Source organism: Leucoraja erinacea, chromosome 35, assembly GCF_028641065.1.
Source record: "Leucoraja erinacea ecotype New England chromosome 35, Leri_hhj_1, whole genome shotgun sequence".
NCBI lineage: Eukaryota > Metazoa > Chordata > Chondrichthyes > Rajiformes > Rajidae > Leucoraja > Leucoraja erinaceus.
The window spans coordinates 2106080-2132138 of NC_073411.1; the positions used below are offsets into that span (position 1 = coordinate 2106080).

At 43.2% G+C, this 26059-nt stretch overlaps 1 protein-coding gene across 1 annotated transcript in view; it reads left to right on the plus strand.

Moving 5' to 3' along the window:
* The window catches only part of LOC129713166 (gamma-glutamyl hydrolase), a 31274-nt gene extending 6522 nt beyond the window's left edge, over positions 1-24752 (plus strand). The window contains exons 2-9 of the mRNA XM_055662005.1: positions 742-853; positions 1448-1498; positions 6878-6962; positions 9134-9272; positions 14674-14780; positions 17462-17555; positions 21022-21159; positions 22336-24752. Coding sequence (XP_055517980.1) covers positions 742-853; positions 1448-1498; positions 6878-6962; positions 9134-9272; positions 14674-14780; positions 17462-17555; positions 21022-21159; positions 22336-22451 — 842 coding nt within the window. The 3' untranslated portion in view covers positions 22452-24752. The remainder of the gene's footprint in view (positions 1-741; positions 854-1447; positions 1499-6877; positions 6963-9133; positions 9273-14673; positions 14781-17461; positions 17556-21021; positions 21160-22335) is intronic.
* Positions 24753-26059: the final 1307 nt, after the last annotated feature.

Below are 26059 nucleotides of genomic sequence, written 5' to 3' on the forward strand. Positions count from 1 at the left end.
AACAACACATGAACAGGTCCTACAATGTCTGGGCCAAACATGGTGCCTTTAGATGCCTGCACATGAGTCATATCCCATGAGGGAAGTGGTCTTTCAGAATTTCCCATATTTCTTAATAACGGTGTTTTCAGCAGGTTCAAAGTCAAGTCAAGTCAAGTTTCTTTGTCACATACACATATGAGATGTGCAGTGAAATGAAAAGTGGCAATGCTCGTGGCCTTTGTGCAAAAAGACAAACAAACAAACAAACAAACTATAAACACAATCATAAACACACACATATTCATTTACATATTAAATATTGGAAGGAAAAACGTTCAGTAAAGTAAGTCCCTGGTGAGATAGGAGTTTACAGTCCGAGTTTACAGTCCGAAAACAAACAACTAAACAAACTACAAACAGAATGTAACAGAATCACATATTCTTTTTCAAATTAAATATTGTGGGCGGAAGGAAAAAGGGAAAAAAACAGGCATTAAAAAAAAAATGTTTTAAATGGTCTACATGTATCAGTTTATGTGCAGTAAATAGATATAGTTCTAGGATCATCCTCCATGGATATTCCTTTACATTCAGTAATGAAAAAGCACTGTTTTTACAACTATAGCATGCAGAGTTAAAATGTTCAAGTAAGGAGGGGAACGTTTGAAAGATACATTTAAATGACCCTGCACATTCACCTTCCTTGATAGTGTTTATTAACCCTTAAGTTTGATCTATATTTGTGTTGCACCCACACAGGGATATTGGCACAGGAATCGGATGATCCTGACCTTCAGTATGGGAAGAGTTACATTGCTGCACCTTATGTGAAGTATCTGGAGTCAGCTGGCTGCAGAGTGGTGCCAATCAGGTACTCTTCACTGTTCTTCCACCAGCTAGACTGTGCAAGCTGAGTTGAATTGGATGCTCACCCTTCGATTAGATACACCCATCCCAGCAAAAGAGCAGTTTTAATTTTCTTAGACCAACACCTTTTTTTGAATGTATGAGCATGGTTAGCATTTTACTATTTCTAAGTATATATTTTCTTAGTTCAAGCCCAGGCCAGGTTGCCTGGATGCCCTGAAGCTAGTTAGAGTGCAAGTTGATCTGATTTCCTTACAATTACTATAATTTGGAAAGTATTTCCTTCAAATGCTGTGAGCAGTTTAGGAAATCACAAGATTATGAAATCCACCCTCCACGTATAATTTGCTTTTCAGTAGAAGCTCTAGAGCGGTCAGAAGCTGTCTCGTGTGTGCAATTTGATGCCACCAACAATATATACTTTAAGGATTAAGGGAGAAAATTGTTGGGGGTAAGAGGGAAACAATCCAGTTGAATAATTAATCAAATATTTGGTGGTTTTCAACACAGAAAATCAAACGCATGGAATGCTGTTGCAATGAATGGGAAATACAGTATGTGAATAACAGTAGACTTTAAATAATTGTTTTGACTGCAGGCTGAATTTGGCACGTGACGAATATGAAAGGATATTCTATTCAATCAATGGGTAAGTAAATGAATAGCATAACCCCAATACAATTAGTGAAATGGGAAAATCTCACCATGAGATTTAACCAGCGGACTCTCCCAGGTTGATTCCGTTCTTTGAAGAAGTAACCAAGAAGGACTGGGCACGAAATCTAATCTATATGAACTCCATCAAGGCCTTTGATAAGATTCAGTGTGGTAGATTACTCTAGTGTTAGATCAAATGGAATCCAGAGAGAGCTAACTAATTGGATAAATAGTTTTTAAGAAGGAACTACAGATGCTGGAAAATCGAAGGTAGACAAAAGTGCTGGAGAAACTCAGCGGGTGCAGCAGCATCTATGGAGCGAAGGAAACAGGCAACGTTTCGGGCCGAAACCCTTCTTAATTGGATAAATAATTGGCTTGATGGTAAAATTGAAAGGGTGAAGGTGGAAGGTTGTTTGTCAGCATAGAGGCCCCTGGAATGCTGCAGGGCTCAGTGCTTAGCCCATTGTTGTTTGTCGTCTATATCAACAATTTGGATGAGAATATACATGACATGGTTAGTAAGTTTGCAAACGACTTTAAAATACATGGTATCGTAGACAATAGAAGAAGGCGATCAAGTATTGCAGTGGGATCAGCTGGGAAGTGGAAACGAAATGGCAAATAAATTTGTGTTTAGATAAGTGTGAGGTGTTGTGTTTGGGAAGTCACAGTGAACAGAATGATGCTGGTAGTGTTGTAGAACAGAGGAACACAGTTGCTGCCTGATCCGCTGAGTTACTCCAGTATTTTGTGTCCATCTTTGGTATAAACCAGCATCTGCAGTTCTTTCCTACATATAATTACTCCAAGTACATGATTCTTTGTAAGTGATGACTAAGGTGGGTAGGGTGGTGAAGAAGATAAATACTCAGTCTCCTTCCTACTTTTCATTAGTACGGGCATTGAGTATAAAAGTTGAGACGTGATGGTGCACTTGTAGTTGTACAACACAAGGCCATGTTTGGAATATTGTGTTTAGTTTTGGTCACCCAACTATAGGAAAGATGCTTTTGGATTGAAAAGAACGGATAAAAGATTGATGAGGTTGCCAGGACTTGATGGACTGAGTAATAGGCAGACTTGGATTAGACATAGAAACATAGAAACATAGAAATTAGGTGCAAGAGTAGGCCATTCGGCCCTTCGAGCCTGCACCGCCATTCAATATGATCATGGCTGATCATCCAACTCAGTATCCCGTACCTGCCTTCTCTCCATACCCCCTGATTTTCTTAGCCACAAGGGCCACATCTAACCCCCTCTTAAATATAGCCAATTAACCGGCCTCGACTACCCTCTGCGGCAGAGAGTTCCAGAGATTCACCACTCTCTGTGTGAAAAACGTTCTTCTCATCTCGGTTTAAAAGGATTTCCCCCTTATCCTTAAGCTGTGACCCCTTGTCCTGGACTTCCCCAACATCGGGAGCAATCTTCCTGCATCTAGCCTGTCCAACCCCTTAAGAATTTTGTAAGTTTCTATAAGATACCCTCTCAATCTCCTAAATTCTAGAGAGTATAAACCAAGTCTATCCAGTCTTTCTTCATAAGACAGTCCTGACATCCCAGGAATCAGTCTGGTGAACCTTCTCTGCACTCCCTCTATGGCAATAATGTCCTTCCTCAGATTTGGAGACCAAAACTGTACGCAATACTCCAGGTGTGGTCTCACCAAGACCCTGTACAACTGCAGTAGAATCTCCCTGCTCCTATACTCAAATCCTTTTGCTATGAAAGCTAACATACCATTCGCTTTCTTCACTGCCTGCTGCACCTGCATGCCTACTTTCAATGACTTTTAATTAGGCAGAATATGCAGTCTGATGAATAGTCCCCACCCAAAAGATTACTATTCCTTTCCACGAGAGAAGCTGCCTGGCCCGCTGAGTTACTCCAGCATTTTGTATCTATTTTTGATGCAAACAGGCATCTGCAGTTCTTTGTTATAGACTAGGATTATATTCCTAGGAGTGCAGCAGACTGAAGAGTGAATTTAGAGAGGTGAATAAAAACATGAGGGGAATAGATAAGGTCAATTCACACAGTTTTTTTCCCCAGGATTGTGTGCTAAAGAACTAGAAGGCATAGGTTTAAGGTGAGCACGGAAAGATGTAATTAAAAGTTGAGAGGAAACTTCCTCACCCAGAGAGTGGTATGTATATGGAACGAGATGCCAGAGGAAGGGGTTGAGACAAGTGCAGTAACAACATTTCAACAGGTGCATAGATGGAAAGGTTTATAGGGATATAGATCAAACATATATGAATGGGCTAGTATATATGGGGTATCCCGATTGACGTGGAAGAGTTGGACTAAATGGCCTACGTCCATGCTGCATGACTGTTGTAAGATTTGGGTCACACCAGTGCCACGGCCTTTCATTTGTTCCCTTCAATGATTTTGGTATTCAATTGAACAACCATCTCTTTCCTTGGTGTGTCTGTGCAATAATCCTGCTAATTCTTTGTGCTGTATTTATATTGAATCACACAGCACAGAAACAGTGACAGTCCACAGCAACTCTGAAATGCCCAGCAATAGTAATTCCATTTAACACTATTTGTACCAAGGCCTTCTATGCCTTGGTGATTGAAATGTTTTTCTGTATACATATGTTGCAAGAGTTCCTGTCTCCACCCTCAGGCAGTGTGTTCCAGATTCCCCCAGTTCCACATTCTTCCTTGCATACCATCTCAAATTCTTATCCCTATCCAAAACCAGTGCCCTCTAGTTTTAAATACCTCTGACATGGGGTGGAATGTTCTTACGATCTCTTATTTATACGCTCCTCTTAATGTTGTCCTCCTCCTTGGCCTCCTCCTCCGCAAGAAAACAAACCCTTTATAATCTATGTTTAAGAAGGAACTGCAGATGCTGGAAAATCGTAGGTGGACCCTTCAAGGGTTTCGACCCGAAACGTTGCCTATTTCCTTCGCTCCATAGATGCTGCCTCATCCGCTGAGTTTCTCCAGCATTTTTGTTTACCTTTATAATCTATCCTCATAACTGAAATGCTCCGTCTCTTTAATAACCTGGTGAATCTCCTCTCTGCCCTCTCCAGTGCAATTATATCTATCCTGCTTTTTCTTCAAATCCACTAGCACCCTCTCCTTCCCTTGCTGCCCAACCCACCTGTTCTAATCACCTGTTTCCTCACTCCTCCTGTCACCACAGATGCTTTGTGGTGAAAAGCATTGAAACTGTGAATTATTGTCTACATTGAGTTACGTGCCCAAAGTATCAATTCAACATACAGTAGTTACTAATTAGTGTCCAGAGAATACAATGCAATACAATACAATATTTATTGTCATTTGAACCTCAGCGAGGCTCAAATGAAACTCTGTTTCTACAGCCATACAAACATAAAACAATTCCTACTATACACACAACCAATTTAGTTCACACAAACATCCATCACAGTGAACCTCTTCCTCACTGTGATGGAAGGCAAATTATTTTCTCTGCCCTGATCTCCATTTTTCTCCCGATGTCCAAGCCCCAGGCGGGCGATGGTAAGTCCCACGGCCATTTTAGGCCGCGCCGGGCGATGTGCACCCCCGCTCCAGGTCTAAATGTCACAAAGTTGGAGCCCCCGGCAGGCGTTCGAATGTCCCGCGGCCATTAAAGCCGCGCAGGGCGATGTACGGCCCCGCTCCGGGTCGTTCCAACCCCGCGACATGAGCTGGAGAAGTCACGTTGCGGGAACTCGGTCTCCACCCGGACCCGCGAGCTCCCGATATCACCGTCCACCGGACCTGCAGCTGCAGCTGGAGCCTCCGAGCTCCGGAGTCGGGCCGCAGCAGTGAGCCACCACCGCAGCATGCTCCGAGGCCAGCCAGCCCCATGATGGTGAGTAGTCCGCAGCTCTGCAGGCTCCACGACTGGAGCCCCCAGATCGTTCCAGCTGGAGGCCGCACCATGGTGCTAGGCCCCAACAACAACGGAGACCCGACAGGGAAAAGGTCGGGTCTCCCGTGCAGGGATGAGACTTTTTTAAATTTCCCCCCCCCCCCCCCCCACATCAACACAGTTAAATACAGTATTAAAAAACACAACAACTACATTTAACTGGAAAAAACATTTGTTGTAAAAGACAGACAGGCTGCAGGGGCCGCTGCAACAGTGAGTCAATGAGACTATGATCATATTATCTGCTGTAGTTTTATTTGGGACACCTGGGGAAATCTCCTGCTGTGTATTTATTGTAGGATCTAAGGCAATAGATAAGGCCTTGATCTAGTATCCCTCGGTACTACTTACGCTGAACTGTTAGCCACAATTGTACTGAATCTCTGATGCAGAATTTGACCACAACCTTCTGATTGAAGAATTGTAGGATTCCCAACTGAACCTTCCTGACATATAACCATATAACCATATAACAATTACAGCACGGAAACAGGCCATCTCAGCCCTTCTAGTCCGTGCCGAACACTTATTCTCCCCTAGTCCCATCTACCTGCACCCAGACCATAACCCTCCATTCCTTTCCCGTCCATATAACCATCCAATTTATTTTTAAATTATAAAATCGAACCTGCCTCCACCACTTCCGCTGGATCCACACAGCTACCACTCTCCGAGTAAAGATGTTCCCCCTCATGTTACCCCTAAACTTCTGTCCCTTAATTCTCAAGTCATGTCCTCTTGTTTGAATCTTCCCTACTCTCAGTGGGAAAAGCTTGTCCACGTCAGCTCTGTCTATCCCTCTCATCATTTTAAAGACCTCTATCAAGTCCCCCCTTAACCTTCTGCGCTCCAAAGAATAAAGACCTAACTTGTTCAACCTTTCTCTGTAACTTAGTTGCTGAAACCCAGGCAACATTCTAGTAAATCTCCTCTGTACTCTCTCTATTTTGTTGACATCCTTCCTATAATTAGGCAACCAGAATTGTACACCATACTCCAGAATTGGCCTCACCAATGCCTTGTACAATTTTAACATTACATCCCAACTTCTATACTCAATGCTCTGATTTATAAAGGTCAGCACACCAAAAGCTTTCTTTACCGCCCTGTCTGCATGAGATTCCACCTTCAGGGAACTGTGCACAGTTATTCCTAGATCCCTCGATTCAACTGCATTCCTCAAATCACTACCATTTACCACGTAAGTCCTATTTTGATTTGCCCAGCCAAGATGTAGCACCTCACACTTATCTGCATTAAACTCCATCTGCCATCTTTCAGCCCACTCTTCCAAATCTGAATAAATAATTCTGTAAGTGTTTCTAATCAATGCTGTGAGCCATATTTCTTTGAGGAATGAAGGGGTTAAAATGTTAAGGGGACAAAAGAATAAAAATGTACATAATGCTGCACAAAACCTTCCATTAACCATATATATATATGTGTTTTCTCTTCCCAGCATTCTGTTCCCTGGTGGAGCAGTTGACCTGGAAACATCCAGTTTTGCGAAAGCTGCAAAGATATTCTATGACCTTGCATTAAAGGTAGGTTTTGCATCATATATTTGTACTAAATTCAAGATTCAGATTCAATTTAATTGTCATGGTGGCCGATTGGGAAAGGGGGAGATGCAGCAAGACCTGGGTGTCATGGTACACCAGTCATTGAAGGTAGGCATGCAGGTGCAGCAGGCAGTAAAGAAAGCGAATGGTATGTTGGCTTTCATAGCTAGAGGATTTGAGTATAGGAGCAGGGAGGTTCTACTGCAGTTGTACAGGGTCTTGGTGAGACCACACCTGGAGTATTGCGTGCAGTTTTGGTCTCCAAATCTGAGGAAGGACATTATTGCCATAGAGGGAGTGCAGAGAAGGTTCACCAGACTGATTCCTGGGATGTCAGGACTGTCTTATGAAGAAAGACTGGATAGACTTGGTTTATACTCTCTGAAATTTAGGAGATTGAGAGGGGATCTTATAGAAACTTACAAAATTCTTAAGGGGTTGGACAGGCTAGATGCAGGAAGATTGTTCCCGATGTTGGGGAAGTCCAGGACAAGGGGTCACAGTTTAAGGTTAAGGGGGAAATCCTTTAAAACCGAGATGAGGAGAACTTTTTTCACACAGAGAGTGGTGAATCTCTGGAATTCTCTGCCACAGAGGGTAGTTGAGGCTAGTTCATTGGCTATATTTAAGAGGGAGTTAGATGTGGCCCTTGTGGCCAAGGGGATCAGAGGGTATGGAGAGAAAGCAGGTACGGGATACTGAGTTGGATGATCAGCCATGATCATATTGAATGGCGGTGCAGGCTCGAAGGGCCGAATGGCCTACTCCTGCACCTAATTTCTATGTTTCTATGTCACGGTGAAATTTGAGTTTCCTTCAAATAGGGCTTGTACACTCTGGAGTTTAGGATGAGAGGGGATCTCAATGAAACATATAAGATTGTTGAGGGCTTGGACACGCTAGAGGCAGGAAACATGTTCCCAATATTGGGGGAGTCCAGAACCAGGGGCCACAGTTTAAGAATAAGGAGTAAGCCATTTAGAACGGAGACAAGGAAACACTGTTTCTCACAGAGAGAGTGAGTCTGTGGAATTCTCTGCCTTAGAGGGTGGTGGAGGCAGGTTCTCGGGATGCTTTCAAGAGAGAGCTAGATAGGGCTCTTAAAAATAGCGGAGTCAGGGGATATGGGTAGAAGGCAAGAATGGGGTACTGATTGGGGATGATCAGCCATGATCACATTGAATGGCGGTTCTGGCTCGAAGGCCAAATGGCCTACTCCTTTACCTATTGTCTATTGTCGATTGACAGGATTTACCTACCATTTTGCTAGTTACATTTTATCTTGCTTATTGTCCAAGAATGCAAAGTTAATTATTGGGACCTCACAGTCGTTTTCAGAGCCATTGGTATGGTTTCATATAGAAATTGCTTTGTTACAGTAAAATGTTTGATATGGATTATCTGATGTTATTATGTTTATTCTTCTGTGTTTCATGCTATTGGCAAGCTCCTGAAAGAGTTTTGTGGGACAGGGAGACCAAGAGTGCCGGGTATATAATTCCATGATGGTGACAACAAGGGTAGACTGGGTAGTGGAGATTGGGTTGGGTAAGACTGGGTTCATCGGTCAAGGCACTGAGTACAGGAGATGGGACCCCACGTTGCAACTGCACAACGGTTGATGAGACCACACTTTGGGTACCGTGTGCAGTTCCTTTGGCCCAGCTACAGCATGGATGTCATTCAGCTGGAAAGGATGCAGAAAAGATTCACCAGGATGTTACCAGGACTTGAAGACTTGCATTATTGGAGAGATTGGATAGGCTGGGACTTGTAGGGGGATGATCTTACAGCAATATATAAACTCTTGCGAGGTGTAGATAAGGAAGGTCGCTGTATTTTTTCTGTTGTAATGAAGGAAAAGCAGAGGGCATAGATTTAAGGTGAGAGATGAAAGATTTAAAAGGAACCTGAGGGGCAGCTTTTTCAACACATGGATGTAAGGAATGAACTGACAATGAAAATTGTAGTGAAGGATAGATACAATTACAATGTTTATAAGGCATTGGGACAGGGTAAGATGAATATGGGTCAAATGCTGACAAATGGGACTGGCTTCAGTAGACATCTTGGTTAGCATGGACAAGTTGGGCCGAAGGTCCTGTTTCTGTGCTGTATGACTCCATGACTCTATTCCTGTGTTAATTTTGCAGGCATTTGATGCTGGTGATTATTTTCCTATGTGGGGGACCTGTTTGGGACTGCAACTCCTGGTCACCTTTACTGCTGAAAGGGATTTACTAATCAACACTGACACTGAGAACATTGCTCTCCCACTTAATCTGACCACTGGTAGGAGCACTTTGTGATAAGGTATCATGACTTTGTTTATTAGCACCATGTGTGACAATAACACAGTGAAAAACTCTTATTGCAAGCGATCCAGTGAAAATCTTTGAGGGATAATGTTAGATTTTAAAATTAAAGACATTATAGGAGGACATTTTGAATCAAAATCCAAGGTAATCAATTAAAATATACGGTTTAAAAAAAGGCAGGTGAGGATGGGTTTCGATAGGTAGATGTTTTGTCCTGTCCCCACCTCTCCACCACCCACCCGACAATCAGTCTGAAGAAGGGTCTGAAAAAGCTGCTTTTCTTAACAACTAAACAGGTTCGCTTCTTAATAAACAGACACCACACAAACTGTTTGGTAGACCAGTTCAAAACTTTACTTAACATCAGCCGATGGAAGGAAGCGAGAATTCCAGCTAAGTGACCAATGTAGACACTCGACTGTCCTCGATCCCCTTCTCTGAACAACAGAATTACATTGCATTAAATAGGGTTTTTTTGTCCCCTTAGCACATTCCACAGACATTAGTCATGGTCAGAGGTACAGGAAAAGGTTTCCACAGAATGCATCACATCAAAGGCATTTTGTTTACATGGTACAAGATATGCTAAAAACATTGGCCATTTGGTTTATGACATCTTACATCAAAGAGATCTCTCTAGCTTCTCCTCTCTGCTTGTCACTTGGGAGACAATGTTATAGGATTTATTATCTCACACACCGCAACCTAAGGCAAGCCTAATTTGAAACTAAATATAAGCTGTAAGCTAGCCCAGAAGCCAATTTAATATCTTCTTATATTTTTAACTAAAATTCGGCTTCATCAGGTCTGACCCAAAATGTCACCTATTCATGTTCTCCAGAGATGCTGGCTGACCAGCTGAGTTACTCCAACATTTCTGTTTTGTTTTGTAAACCAGCATCTGCTGTTTCTCATGTCTAGTCCACATCTTTATATGCACTTGAATGAAGTGATGCTTATATTAAGTGTTGCCCCATATTAAATGTTCAAGGAGGAACTGCAGATGCTGGAAAATCGAAGGTAGACAAAATTGCTGGAGAAACTCAGCATCTATGGAGCGAAGGAAATAGGCAACGTTTCGGGCTGAAACCCTTCTTCAGACTGATACAGGTTGGGGGGTGGGCGGGAAGAAAAAAGGAAGAGGAGGAGTCAGAGGGCTGAGGGAGACCTGAGAAGAGGAGGAGACAGCAAGGGCTACCGGAAATTGGAGAAGTCAATGTTCAGGCCACCGGGATGCAGACTGCCCAAGCGGAATTTGAGGTGCTGCTCCTCCAGTTTCCGGTGGTGCTCACTCTGGCAATGGAGGAGGCCCAGGACAGAAAGGTCGGATTTGGAATGGGAGGGGGAGTTGAAGTGCTGAGCCAAATATTACATTACAGGAGTAGGCGAGTTTCGAAGATGCGCTGGATTTGTTCAGAATACTGAGTCGTAGCATGGCATATGCTGGATCTGAATTGGAAATACTGCAAGCATTATCTTTCTATTCAATACCTCTCTGTGAAAAATATCTAACACTGTGCAACAGGCTACAATTCCATAGCATTTCTAAGTTTATGTAACTCTGTCATAGGTGTTCTAGTGTCAGGGATTACTTTGAATCGCAGTCAACACAGATCAAGATCTATATATTTAACATGATCTTCACATATCATGTAAAATATATTGTACTCTTTAACAGTATCTTTTCCATGATATTGTAAAATAATTTTCTTTCTGTCCAATTTATTAGGATTCTCCAAAGAAGGAACGTGTTGTTGCTGAAGGGCAAGGTGTGAATATGCGATACACAAGTACAGCATATTATACACAAGTGCAACAGGTAGTACAGAGAGAAACATCATTCCAGAGTACAGAATATAATGCAACAGCATTATAACGTTACAGCTACAGGGAATGTGAACTTGAGATTTGCCATGTAAAAATACTTCAGTTGAACTTTGTGCATTACAGATTGAAACAAGCTGACATTGACAGTTAAAACCCAGTGCAGTATCACTTTATGTCCAGTTAGCAAGAGAGGGCAATAACAGCAAAAAAACTCATACTTAAATTTTTTAAAAATGCTACCATACCAACGCTTAAAATGTGGATTAGTAATATGTTGGATACAGCACACCTGGAAGAAATGAGACTCCTCCTAATAGATAGACAAGACCAATTCTTAACAAGTTGGTCTCCGTTTATTGATTTCTTGGATTCATGTGGTGCAACAGTATCGGAAAAAATAAAGGTTTCGGGTATGGGTGAAAGATGATCAATAATATAAAAACTCATCTCCGTGTGGCGATTGGATAATCTCCCTCCTGCTTTCCTTTCTTGCTTATTTCTTTTCCTCACTGTATCTTTTTCCTCCTTTTTATTCACACACTCTATTCTTTACTATCTCTTTCTTTCTTATTTCTCTCTTTTAAAAAAAAAAAGAAGTTGTACAGAGAATGTATTATGTTAACATAATTTTGGGAACCTGTAAAAAGGTACCACTGTAATAAAATAACAAATTTTAAAAAAAGCAAGAGAGGGAGGAATTTGATAAAGGGGGCATCTGATAAAGTGGCACATTGTGGAGATAAAAGTTCACGGTGAAGGATGTTATACTGGTTTTGATAGAAGATTGGTCTTCGTCTGGTTGGCAAGGTGAAGTGCCTCAGGAAAGATTACTTGCCATCGAGCTTTCTCAATTGATATAAATGACTTGAGAGTACGTATGCTTGCTAACTTTGCTGACAGAACTCTGAATAGTGGGAAAGGAAGTTGTGAAAAGGGATAAAGGAAATGAAGTGAGTTGGGCAAAGGTCAGTCAAATGGAATTTAACAAGATTCAAGATTCAAGAGATTCAAGATTCAATTTTAATTGTCATTGTCAATGTACAGTACAGAGACAACGAAATGCATTTAGCATCTCCCTGGAAGAGCGACATAGCAAATGATTTGAATAAATAATAATAAGTGTCCGGGGGGGGGGGGGGTGGTGATTGGCAGTCACCGAGGTACGTTGTTGAGTAGAGTGACAGCCGCCGGGAAGAAGCTGTTCCTCGACCTGCTGGTTCGGCAACGGAGAGACCTGTAGCGCCTCCCGGATGGTAGGAGGGTAAACAGTCCATGGTTGGGGTGAGAGCAGTCCTTGGCGATGCTGAGCTTGCGAGACAACGCTTGCTTTGGGCAGACTCAATGGAGGGGAGCGAGGAACCGGTGATGCGTTGGGCAATTTTGGGCAACATAATATTGTCCATTGGCAGGAAAATAAAAACACATATATCGTTTCAATGATTACACAGCTCTGAGCCACCCAGGGATGTAGGGATCTGGTGCATCATTTGCAGCTATAACAGGTCATCAGGAAAGCTAACCATGTGCTATTGCTTACTAGTAGAGAATCTGAATACAAAAGTAGGAAGATTACATGTTATTCAAGATTCAAGAGAGTTTATTGTCATGTGTCCCTGATAGGACGATGAAATTCTTCATTTTCTTCAGCACAATAGAACATAGTAAGCATTGACATATTTAGGAGATTGGTGAGGCCACATCTGGAATCTGCCTGCTGTATAGATCTCGTTCTTTAAGGAAGGTAATTAATGCAGTTCAGAAAATGTTTATTGGATTAGTAGCTGAAATGCATTGGGGTTTTTTTCTAAGGAAAGGTTAAAATCAGACTGGTGACCAATCAGCAATCAATCAGCAATTAATTACTCCCATTCACATTCCCAATCTGACCTTTCTGTCCTGGGCCTCCTCCATTGTCAGAGTGAGGCCCAGTGCAAATTGGAGGAACAGCACCTCATATTTTGCTTGGGCAGCTTGCACCCCGGCAGTATAATAATAATAATAATAAATTTTATATATGGGCGCCTTTCAAGAGTCTCAAGGACACCTTACAAAAAATTAGCAAGTAGAGGAAAAACATGCAAGGGGAATGAAATAAATAGTAGAGACATGACTAGTACACAAATTAAAGACAGAATTCAATTCAAAACACAATATGAGGCAATTCAAGCACAGATGAAAAGGGAGGGGGACGTGGGGCTAAGGATAGGCAGAGGTGAAGAGATGGGTCTTGAGGCGGGACTGGAAGATGGTGAGGGACACGGAATTGCGGATCAGTTGGGGGAGGGAGTTCCAGAGCCTGGGAGCTGCGCTGGAGAAGGCTCTGTCCCCAAAACTGGAGGTTGGACTTGTGGATGGAGAGGAGACCGGCTGATGTGGATCTGAGGGACCTCTAACTTCAAATAACCCTTGCTTTCCCTCTCTCTCCATCCCTCCCCTTCCCAGTTCTCCAACCAGTCTGACTGTCCCTCTGATTACGTTGTATCTGTGCCTGGTTTGTAATCACCTTCTCCGAGCTAACAATGGTCTATCCTACATTCCTGATCTGCATCTCCTTTGATCTCTTACACTTCCTTATCTCTGTAACTCCCTCTCCCTAACGCTCAGTCTGAAACATAGAAACATAGAAATTAGGTGCAGGAGTAGGCCATTCGGCCCTTCGAGCCTGCACCGCCATTCAATATGATCATGGCTGATCATCCAACTCGGTATCCCGTACCTGCCTTCTCTCCATACCCCCGATCCCCTTAGCCACAAGGGCCACATCTAACTCCCTCTTAAATATAGCCAATGAACTGGCCTCAACTACCCTCTGTGGCAGAGAGTTCCAGAGATTCACCACTCTGGAGAAGGATCTTGACCCAAAACATCACCCCTACCTTCTCTCCAGAAATGCTGCTTGTCCCGCTGAGTTACCCCAGCTCTTTGTGTCTATCTTCGGCTTGTATCTGCTCTGGTTTGGAGAAGTGAAAGGGGACTTGATTGGAACAGATAAGATCCTGAACTGCGAGTGTGGACAGAATTTTTTATTTTGTGGGGAAAATCTAAAAACTCTGGGATCACTGATTAAATATAGCCATTGTCCAGTTAATATAGATAGGAGGTGATTTTTATTTCTCACAGGGTAGTGAGTCTTTGGAACTCTCTTCCTCAAAGATACAGAATCATGGAATATTTTTTAAATAGTTGATAGATTCTTGATAAGGGAGGGTTGAAATGTTACTGTGAGTGGACAGGTGTGCATAGTTGAGGTTACAGACAAAAGTAGGAATGTTGTTATTAAATGGAGGAGTTGGCTTGAGTGGCTGAGTAGGCCCAGGCCTGCTCCTAGTTTGGATTTGTGTGGAGCTGTTTGCTTTCACATAGATGGGAAATAATCTCTTTGGTAACATTCTTGTTGTGGATCTACCTCTGCTAGCTTGTTCCTGCAATGCATTGGAAGTCCACTGCCAGATGCAATCATTCAGATGCGCGATGAATCAGAATCTTACATTGTTTGAAGAACAACATTCATGCATCAACTCACATTGGCTTCATTTCTTTCCTCCCAGCTGCCGCATCGAGTAAAATGTTTCAGAACTTTCCTCCAGATCTGTACAAGGCTATGTCTGTTGAGCCTCTGTCTGCAAACTTCCACCACTTTTCTGTTGCTGTCCAGGTAAGGGTTTGTGGGGTTTTTTTTTCTGGTATGTTTTCAATCAGAGACTGTGATGCACAAGAAACCCTGTGAAAGGCTAGTTCACCTTCTGTGACGTCAACTAGATCTGAATATTGACGGAGCTGATAGACATAGAGGCGGACAGCCGAGGAGCGGGACGTCGGGTCGCAGGCCTGCATCAGCCTGGGGCTTACCTGGGCTTAACCTGGAACAGGGCCGCTCCAGTACTTTCAACATGTCTAATAGACTTTGGACTGTGTCTTTTTCTTTGGAAACGGCGCAAAAATACGGCTACTGTACATTTGGGTGTTGTGCATATGTGACAATAATGAACCATTGTTACATCCAGTGCATATACACATAAAGCTGGAGTAATAGACAATAGGTGCAGGAGTAGGCCATTCAGCCCTTCAAGCCAGCACCGCCATTCAATGTGATCATGGCTAATCATCCCCAATCAGTACCCCCGTTCCTGCCTTCTCCCCATATCCCCTGACTCCGCTTTTTAAGAGCCCTATCTAACTCTCTCTTGAAAGTATCCAGAGAACTGGCCTCCACCGCTCTCTGAGGCAGAGAATTCCACAGACTCACAACTCTCTGTGTGAAAAAGTGTTTCCTCATCGTTCTAAATGGCTAACCACTTATTATTAAACTGTGGCCCCTGGTTCTGGACTCCCCCAACCTCGTGAACATGTTTCCTGCCTCTAGCGTGTCCAAACCCTTAATAATCTTATATGTTTCAATAAAATCTCCTCTCATCCTAAATTTCAGAGTATACAAGCCCAGCCACTCCATTTTCTCAGCATATGACAGTCCTGCCATCCTGGTAACTCAGCGGGTCAGACAGCATCTCTGGAGGAAAGGAATAGGTGATGTTTCGGGTCAAGACCCTTGTTCAAACCAGCATCTGCAGTTCCTTCCTACACATTACATCCAGTGTAATTGATCCTGGTGGAACCCAGCATTGTGTTCAGATGAAGGATCCCAAGACAAAACATCGATTGTGCTCAGATTGTCCCTCCATAGATGCCGCCTGGCCCACTGAGTTCCTCCAGCAGATTGTTTCTTGAACAACAGCATTGATGATGACTCCAGCAAATTAAACATTTTACGAATAGGACAGGTTAATATGAATGGCACAGTGGCGCAGCTGGTAGAGCTGCTGCCTCACATCGCCAGAGACCTGGGTTCAATCCTGACTACGGGTGCAGGCTGTGTGGAGTTTGCTCATTCCCCCTATGACCAAGTAGATTTCTCCCAGACACGCCGGTTTCCTCCCAAATCCCAAAGAGGGTTAATTAGCATCTGTAGGTTGTCCCTAGTGTCGAGGGAGTGCATGCACAAGTGGGATTAGGTAGAACTAGAGTGAAGGGGCGATCGATATTCAGCATGGACTCCATGAACCGAAGTGCCTGTTTCCATGCTCTATATCTAAACTAATTAATTAGTTGGAAAGAGGAAGATATTGTTAAGTCTTTCTTTAGAAGATAGCTATTTTTTTACCTGTAAAGAAAACCAATCAACTTATCTAAATATAGAAAAGGAAGGACACAAAATGCTGGAGTAACTCAGCAGGTCAGGCAGCATCTCTGGAGAACATGGATAGGTGATGATTCGGGCCGAGACCCTTCTTCAGACTGATTGTTGGGAGGGGGGAAGAAAGCTGGAAGAGAGGAGGATCTGAATGAAGCATGGCAGGTAATAGGTGTGGGGAGGGTTTCGATAGGCAGATGGTCGGACAAGGCCAAAGATTAAAAGACAGAAGGTGTAAGCAAGGGATTGAAGGGGTGCGAATAGTGAAGCTAGAGGAAGGAATGCAGGTGGAAATGTAGGGAGATTGAAGAAATAGGTAAATTATATCATTCAAGATTCAAGAGAGTGTATTGTCATGTGTCTCAGATAGGACAATGAAATTCTTGCTTTGCTTCAGCTATACAGATCATAGTAGGCATGACTACTGAACAGATCAGTGTGTCCATATACCATTATATAAATATATACACACATGAATAAATAAACTGATAAAGTGCAAATAACAGATAATGGGCTATTAATGCTCAGAGTTTTGTCCGAGCCAAGTTTAATGACCTGATGGCTGTGGGGAAGTAGCTATTCCTGAACCTGGTCGTTGCAGTCTTCAGGCTCCTGTACCTTCTACCTGAAGGTAGCAGGGAGATGAGTGTGTAGCCAGGATGGTGTGGGTCTTTGATGATGCTGCCAGCCTTTTTGAGGCAGCGACTGCGACAGATCCCCTCGATGGAAGGAAGGTCAGAGCCGATGATGGACTGGGCAGTGTTTACTACTTTTTGTAGTCTTTTCCTCTCCAGGGCGCTCAAGTTGCCGAACCAAGCCACGATGCAACTGGTCAGCATGCTCTCTACTGTGCACCTGTAGAAGTTAGAGAGAGTCCTCCTTGACAAACCGGCTCTCCGTGATCTTCCCAGGAAGTAGAGGCGCTGATGTGCTTTCTTAATAATTGCCTAAATCTTAATCATCCTAAATCCCAGAGGAGGTATCAATGTCAGACAAATCTTGACGCAAGATATTCAGTCACAAGCCAAATGCCTAAGGCCAAAGCCCTTCATCTATGCTCAATATATCCAGCATGATCTTCCAGTTCCTTTATTGTAGTGAAAGTGTATTTGCTTTATGTAAATTATAATTTGTCGGTTTATTCACAGACATTTCTGGAAAACGAGAAACTAAATAAATTCTATTCGATCCTGTCCACCGATACTGACAGAAAAGGTGTGCAGTTCGTGTCCACCATGGAGGGTAAGATGAATATGGTGATTAGTATTAGAATTGAAGAGGATAAATTGTCCTATTGAGACACGTACTGTACGATTTCCTCATTTGTTAAATCTATTTACAGATGAATTAGCCATCTTTCAATTGTAAGGCCCATAAGGACAACTCAGTTAAAGTGATCGTGTAGTTTCCGTCATTCCTCTGCACCTGACTGGCCATGTTGTAGAAGTGACAGGTGGAGGAGGGTTGTTCATGGAACATATTGGAGCAAAGAGCAGCACAGGCCCCCCTGATTGCTTCAACAATTATGCTAATACGACTCAAACCATTTGCCCAATGATATTTGTATCCATCTGTTCCATGCCTGTTTAAAATAGATAACATCTGATTAGCATCGCTATGTCCCACTGCATCAACACTGACCTAGAAAAACTGGATACAGTCATGGGCGATACAGTGGTGCAGCAGGTAGAGCTGCTGCCTCCCAGCGCCAGACATCCACCTAGGTCCGATCTTGACCTAGGGCGCTGTCTGTGTAAAGTCTGCATGTTCTCACCGTGGCTGCGTGGATTTCCTTCAGAAACTCGTATTTCCTCCCACGTCCCAAACAAGTGCCGGTTTGTAGGCTAATTGCCCGCTGTAAAATTCCCTGGAATGTGTAGAGAGTGTGTGCAAAAGTGGGATGACATAGAATTATGGTGAAGCGTTCAATTGTCAGCTTGGACTCGGTGGGCTGAAAGGCCTGCTTTCATACTGTATCTTTAAAAACTGAAAGAAAAACTACATTGAAAAGGGATGTGCATGGTCTGTATTCTCAATTTAATCCTGCCATTTACTGTATACATTCCTCTTGCATTTGTCCTCCAAAAAGCTTTTCCCTTTGAGAATAGGGAAGATTCAAACAAGAGGACATGACTTCAGAATTAAGGGACAGAAGTTTAGGGGTAACATGAGGGGGAACTTCTTTACTCAGAGAGTGGTGGCTGTGTGGAATGAGCTCCCAGTGGAAGTGGTGGAGGCAGGTTCGTTGGTATCATTTAAAAATAAATTGGATAGGCATATGGATGAGAAGGGAATGGAGGGTTATGGTATGAGTGCAGGCAGGTGGGACTAAGGGAAAAAAAGTTGTTCGGCACGGACTTGTAGGGCCGAGATGGCCTGTTTCCGTGCTGTATATGGTTATATGGTATGCTTTGCATGTTCAGATTAAATCCCATCTGCCATTCCTCAATAAAATTCCCAACTGATTGATATCCAGCAGTAGACTCGATAATGTTCCTCAATTTCCACAACTCTACTAACTTCCCTACCATTCCTTGACCTCACTATCTCCATTGCAGGTGATAGACTTCTGACTGACATCCACTATAAACCTACTGACTCCCATGGCTATCTAGACTACACTTCTTCCCACCCTGCTTCCTGTAAGGACTCCATCCCCTACTCCCAATTCCTCCGTCTACGCCACATCTGCTCCCAGGATGAGGCGTTCCACACCAGGGCATCTGAAATGTCCTCATTCTTCGGGGAACGGGGGTTCCCCTCCTCCACCACAGATGAGGCTCTCACCAGGGTCTCTTCCATACCCCGCAACACTGCTCCCTCACCCCATCCCCACACTCACAACAAGGGCAGAGTCCCCCTAGTCCTCACCTTTCACCCCACCAGCCGTCACATACAACAAGTAATCCTACGTCAGTTTCGCCACCTCCAACGTGACCCCACCACTCGCCACATCTTCCCATCTCCCCCCATGTCTGCCTTCCGCAAAGACCGCTCCCTCCGTAACTCCCTTGTCAATTCTTCCCTTCCCTCCCTACCACCCCCTCCCCGGGCACATTCCCTTGCAACCGCAAGAGATGCAACACTTGTCGCTTTACCTGCCCCCTCGACTCCATTCAAGGACCCAAGCAGTCGTTCCAGGTGCGACAGAGGTTTACCTGCATCTCCTCCAACCTCATCTACTGCATCCGCTGCTCTAGATGTCGGCAGATCTATATCGGTGAGACCAAGCGGAGGTTGGGCGATCGTTTCGCCGAACACCTCCGCTCGGTCCGCAATAACCAAGCTGACCTCCCGGTGGCTCAGCACTTCAACTCCCCCTCCCACTCCGTGTCCGACCTCTCTGTCCTGGGTCTCCTCCATGGCCAGAGTGAGCAATACCAGAAATTGGAGGAACAGCACCTCATATTCCGCTTGGGGAGTCTGCATCCTGGGGGCATGAACATTGAATTCTCCCAATTTTGTTAGTCCTTGCTGTCTCCTCCCCTTCCTCAACCCTCCTGCTGTCTCCTCCCATCCCCCCGCCTTCGGGCTCCTCCTCCTTTTTCCTTTCTTCTCCCCGCCCCCCCACCCCCCATCAGTCTGAAGAAGGGTTTCGGCTCGAAGCATTGCCTATTTCCTTCGCTCCATAGATGCTGCTGCACCCGCTGAGTTTCTCCAGCTTTTTTGTGTACCTTCTACTAACTTCTATGTTGTCTGCAAATTTACAAATCAAACAACCTCCATTGTCATCCAAATCAATTATACATATATAAATATGTAAATATGTATAAATGATTTGGATGCAAATGAAGGTGTGAATGAATATTAATATATAAATATCACAAACAACAGAAGACCCAGCTATGATCCCTGCGGAACACCTCCAGTCAAAGAAACACCTTTCCACCACTATCCTCTGTCTTCTATGACCATGCCAGTTTTGTATCCAACTTAACAACTCATCAAATCCCACATGAATGAATGTGGACCAGCCTACCATGAGGGATCTTGTCAAATGCTTTAGCAAAGCATCCACTGTCCACCTATATCAATAATCTTTGCACTTCCTCAAAAAACTCGATCGCATTTGGAATCGGAACCCCCCACCCACACAAAGCCATGCTGACTATCCCTGATAAGTCCATTTTTTTCACAAAAGCGAATAAATCCTATCTGTGGGAATGTTTTCCAATCATTCCCAGCACTGATGCAAGGCTCACCAGTTATTAATTTAGTAAACTAGTCTACGTTGCCGTTTTAAACAAATAAACAACATTGAGAGTTCTCCAGTCTTCTGAGACACACATTGCAGCTACAGCAGATAGACAGTCAGAATTCACCCTTTTCCCAGGGTGGAAATGTTGAAGCCTAGCTTTACAATGAGAGTGGGCAATGTTTAAAGGAGATGCATGGGTTATTTTTTTAAAGCAGAATATTATGTGCCTGGAATATGTTGGTGATGGAGGATTGACATGATGGTGTCATTTCAGAGGCTTTTGGAAACATACATGGGATTACAGTGAATGAAGGGATGTGGCTCACACATGCAGGCAGAGCAGATTAGTTTAACGTGACATCACGTTTGGCACAGACAAAGACTAATGTGGCACTGCTCATGGGGCAGATACATACAGAATGATCAGCTTTACAGAATACAAGATTATACCTGGCTATTTAAGCGAACATTCCTAATGAAGATCTTTCTTTCACTTGTCAATTACTCCAGGGATCCGTTATCCTTTCTACGGGGTTCAGTGGCACCCAGAAACAAGTCGCTTTCAGTGGCAGCCGGACATGGCTTTCCCGCACTCTCCAAATGCGGTTCGACTCTCCTTTCTCCTGGCTGATTTTTTTGTGAATGAAGGTACTTTGTTTGCAAGCAAAAGTGTAAAAAATGTGGCGTCACAATATTTGAAAATAGGATTTACCCTTTTGTACACTACCCAGTAATTTAGAAGTGGATGGCAAATGAATTAGCATTGATATTCACATGAATGTTAAAAACTATGAGAACCGAATCTCTTACATAGTGCTCAGTGGCATAGCTTGTAGAGCCGTTATCTCACAGCCCCAGAGACCCAGGTTCCACCCTGATCTCTGGTGCTGTCGGCGTGGAGTGTGCAAGTTCTCCCTGGGAATGTGTGGGCTTCCTCGGAGTTCCACATCTGAAAGACATGCTGGTTTATAGGTTAATTGGCCTCTGTAAATTGTCCCTAGAGCATAAGGAGTGGATGAGAAAGTGGGATATCAGAACTATTGTGAATTCGGGATTGAAGATAGGCATGAAGTCAGTGGGCCGAAGGGCCTGTTTCCATGCTATCTCCAAACTACCTCAATGTCATGTGTAAAATATCTAGCGTCACAATCTCCACCTCAGTTTAAGGAACGGAACTGATTAAATGGCAGCTAAAATGATATATCTGGCATTGGTAGAGGAAGTGACCACTAAAGTCCCAGGTTTGATGTTTTATCTGTACAGATACAGCCCAGAATAATCGGGTTATTTATCAGTTTAAAGATGAACTGTCATAGTGGGTTCTTTTCCAAAACACTATCCAGCAATTTTGTTGTTAAATTGTTAAGTGTAGATATTGGAAAAAAGCAGCATCTGTCTTCAATCTGACTTTTCTAGTTAATTGCCTGCTGGCAAGTATTCTCAGACAGGAAGTTTTGATTGAACTATTGGACTCCGTTATCACAGTGCCCTCCTCCGGTTTCAACATAATTTCCTCTTGCAGAGTTACTTCCTCTACTCATGTTAGAGTCTCTGGTTTAAAAATAAGTCGGAGTTCACAGAGAAGGTCATGCTTCTTGAGGATAGATGATAGATCACTGGGTGACAAGATGGCCGATCGTATCAACTGAGGTTGTTGTTATTGCTGTTAGTCTGCAACGTGAATGGTATTTGTAATGCCTGTCATGTGTGTGAGGCAACATTCCTCCCATTGTTCATTGTGAAACGATTCTGAAGTTATTTTATTTTGATACCCTGCACTCTTGATTTATTTGCCTCTGGTAACTTTTTGATTTTTGTCTGCAGCTCGGAAAAACTTTCATCATTTCCCAAGTCCAGAAGAAGAGAAAGCAGCTCTGATCTATAATTACAGCCCACGATATGTGCCAACATCCAGCTATATCCAGGTCTATTTTTTCTAAAGAATTGTAAATAGGGTATTATTTATTGCAGATGCGGCACAAAAAAGGGATACAAAGTACTGGAATAACTCAACGGGTCGGGGTTTGAAGAAGGATATTGATCCGATACATTGTCTATCCATGTTCTCCAGAGATGTTGCCTGACCCACTGAGTTACTCCAGCACTTTGTGTGTGTGTGTGTGTTTTTTTTTAATGATTGCAATAATGTTGAAAGATTTCCACAATGTTACTTCTTGAAGTGAACATACTATTTTCATCCACTGATGTGCTCAGAATGAATGAATGAATATGATTGAGATGTTTAAGAAGGAACTGCAGATGCTGGAAAATCGAATGCAGACAAAAATGCTGGAGAAACTCAGCGGGTGAGGCAGCATCTATGGAACGAAGGAAATAGCCAACGTTTCGGGCCGGGTCTGAAGAATGAATATGATTGTCACTTTCAGATTCAATCCTTGAACATATGTGCATGTGCACAATTAATACGTCTTGCAAAATGTAACGTTTACCATTTCTAACATCTTTACTCTGCTGTTTCCCCACTACTTTGTTATATCTGCATCATTTCTACGGTGACACAACATGTTTAGTCCTACTGGTTTTGAAGTCCTAAACATTCATAGAAAATAGGTGTGATACTGATTCGTTTTCAGTGACATCTTTATCTGATGAAGGACCACAAGCAAACTGATTTTTTAAATTTTTCACATGGATTTCAAAATTCCAATTCTGTCATAACAACTCTGGTACCGAATGAAGAAAGAGACAAACAGAGAGATGGGGGGGGGGGGGGGGGAGTTAAAAAGCTAACAGAGACAGAAAATGCAAAATGATGTAGCAAGGCAGGAAGGAAGGACTTATCCCTAACTGGCCGAGGACAGACTCAAAGACGCAGTTCCAATGATGCTTCTAGTGCAGTGCTAGGAAGAGAGAGGGGAACTTTAAGCACGCAGTAAGTATAAATATTAGGATATTTTGTTCCAAGATTTCGTCCTCACTTGATGTTGTGTGGTAACGAGAGAAAACAAGAAAATCTGAACTGATTAGAAAATGCATGATTTTTAGCTACAACTAGGTGAGCTCAAGCAAGGGCAGAGTTGGATAGCAGTATAAAGGTCTCCCTCGGCATGCGCCTTCTAATACCGCTTAAAGGTGAGATATCTGACCTTTTGTTGTATGGGTAATTTCACGTTTTGTTATATTGTCGTGTGTAACGAGATACAGTGAATAAGCTTTGTTTTGCAATCTGTCCAATCTAATCAGATAATACTCTATATAAATACAATCGGGCCAAACTCAAGTACAGTAGGGAGAGCAAAGGGAAAGATACAGAGTGAAAATATAATTCTTAGTATTGGAACATAGAACAGTACCCTACAAGCCCTTCGACCGATAATGTCTGTGCCAAACATGATGCTGAGATCAACTCTTATCTGCCTGCACGTCACCTACATCCCTCCAAAGATTGACACAAAATGCTGGAGTAACTGCGGGATAGGGTTAGTCAAAGGTCTCGTAAATGCCACTATCATGTCAGCCTCTAACACCCACTCCAGCAGAGCGTTCCAGGCACTCACCACCCTCTATATAAAATATGCTCCCCGTGTTTACACCCTCTGTGTAAAATACATCTCCTTTACATTCTAACACTCGCACTTTAAAGCTATGCCATCCAGTATTTGATTTTTGAATCCTGGGCATCATCTCGCACAAGTTCCAGAGACAAGTGGTAGTGGTGTGGAATCAGCTTCCAGTGAAGTGGTGGAGGCAGGTTCATTGGTATCATTTAAAAATAAATTGGATAGGCATATGGATGAGAAGGGAATGGAGGGTTATGGTACGAGTGCAGGCAGGTGGGACTAAGGGAAAAAAGTTGTTCGGCACAGACTTGTAGGGCCGAGATGGCCTGTTTCCGTGCTGTAATTGTTATATGGTTATAAGGTTCAATGTCCACATTGGGATAGAGGTGAATGAAATACAGTAGTTTGTGAAAGGACCATTCCGAACCCTGGTAACAGAAGAAGCTTTATAATAAATCCCAGCAGAAAACAGTTCCTCTGGTCAACTAATTTGCTTAAAGTGAAAGCTCCAGAGGCCCGGACTACGGGTGAACATCAGGAACATCGAGGAAGATGACCGACTTTGGTGCCTTCCCTTACAATGGGAAACTTTTTGATTCTGCTGTGTGGGGATGTTTTATGTTGGACTCTATTGTGTGTTGTGTTCTTTATTTTTATTGTATGGCTGTATGCAAAAACAAATTTCAGACCTGGGTCTGGCAATAAAGTACCATCGTATCATATCGTATCGTATGAGTGAATATCAGTGAACTTCCATCTTCTGAGTGGCTCTTTCTGAGAAAGAAAAGAAAAATGTTGCATTTACGAGCACCAAGTTATGTTAATTTATGTCTTTGGCCAGAGGTTAAGAGCTGATTCCTTATTATGTTACAACTATTTTGAGCGACAATAGAAAGAGGAAACACTATTAGAGATTTAATCTGAAAATAGAACTTTTTTGAAGTGTGTTTATGAAACTGCATTGCACAGCTGAAGTTTGTGATTGAAGCAAAAATCCATGTCTGTTTAAGATTAAATGAGGTAGAAAAACATAGAAAATAGGTGCAGGAGTAGGCCATTCGGCCCTTCGAGCCTATGTAAGTGAACGGAATGGGAAGAAAGGATGGAAGCAAAGATGGCACGTGATATTTGGGCTGCTGCTCGCAAGGAGGATAATAGAAAAATGGGTCATTTTGTGCTAGGTGATGTATTTTTGTTTTTGTGATTTCCTTGGCACTTAAGGGGCACAGTGGAGCAGCAGGTAGAGCTGCTCTCCCACAGGGTAAAAGACCTGACCTCGGGTACTGGCCATGTGCAGTTTGCACAGTCTCCCAGTGACCACACGGGATTCCTCCAGGTGCTTCAGTTTCCGCCCACATCCCTAAGACATACTTACTTACTGCCTATTCTGCCTCCTGGCATGTAGAGCAGCAACAAAGGTCCTCCACTGTAACACAGTAGTGTTGATTCTTTCAATTGCTGTTTCCGTAACATATTTGTTGTACGAGACAGGGTTGTTAGCTCTGTGCTCAACCTCCAACCTGGAGGACCAGTGGATCGCTCCTCGTCTCGCCTCTTACCCTTTGACCTGTCCAGCATGGGAGACCCTAACAGGAGACGAATCTCCTGCTGACATAGCTCTAGGGGTCACTGAGACACACAAGCTCCCCGACCACAACAAGGTTGCAATCCAATGGGGAGTGTAGACATATTGGTTTAAGTTAATTACCCATTGTAAAATTGCCCCTAATATGGCAGGAAAGTGGGGATAACACAGGAATAGTGTGAATGGATGACCGATGGTCAGAGTGGGCTGGCTGGGCTGAGGGCCTGTTACAATGCTGATTCTGTGGAACAACAACATATTCATCCATTACCACTTCTTCGCTCTTGGTCCTTAACAGTTCAATCAGTGGGATCATTTTTGAATTTTTTATGCATTGTAACTGCACCTTCTGGGTATATTTGTATCCGCAACTGGGTTTTCACCTCTGAGATCATTGTAGCATCAAGATTGGCATGACCAGGAGAGATTGGATGGTAGATAG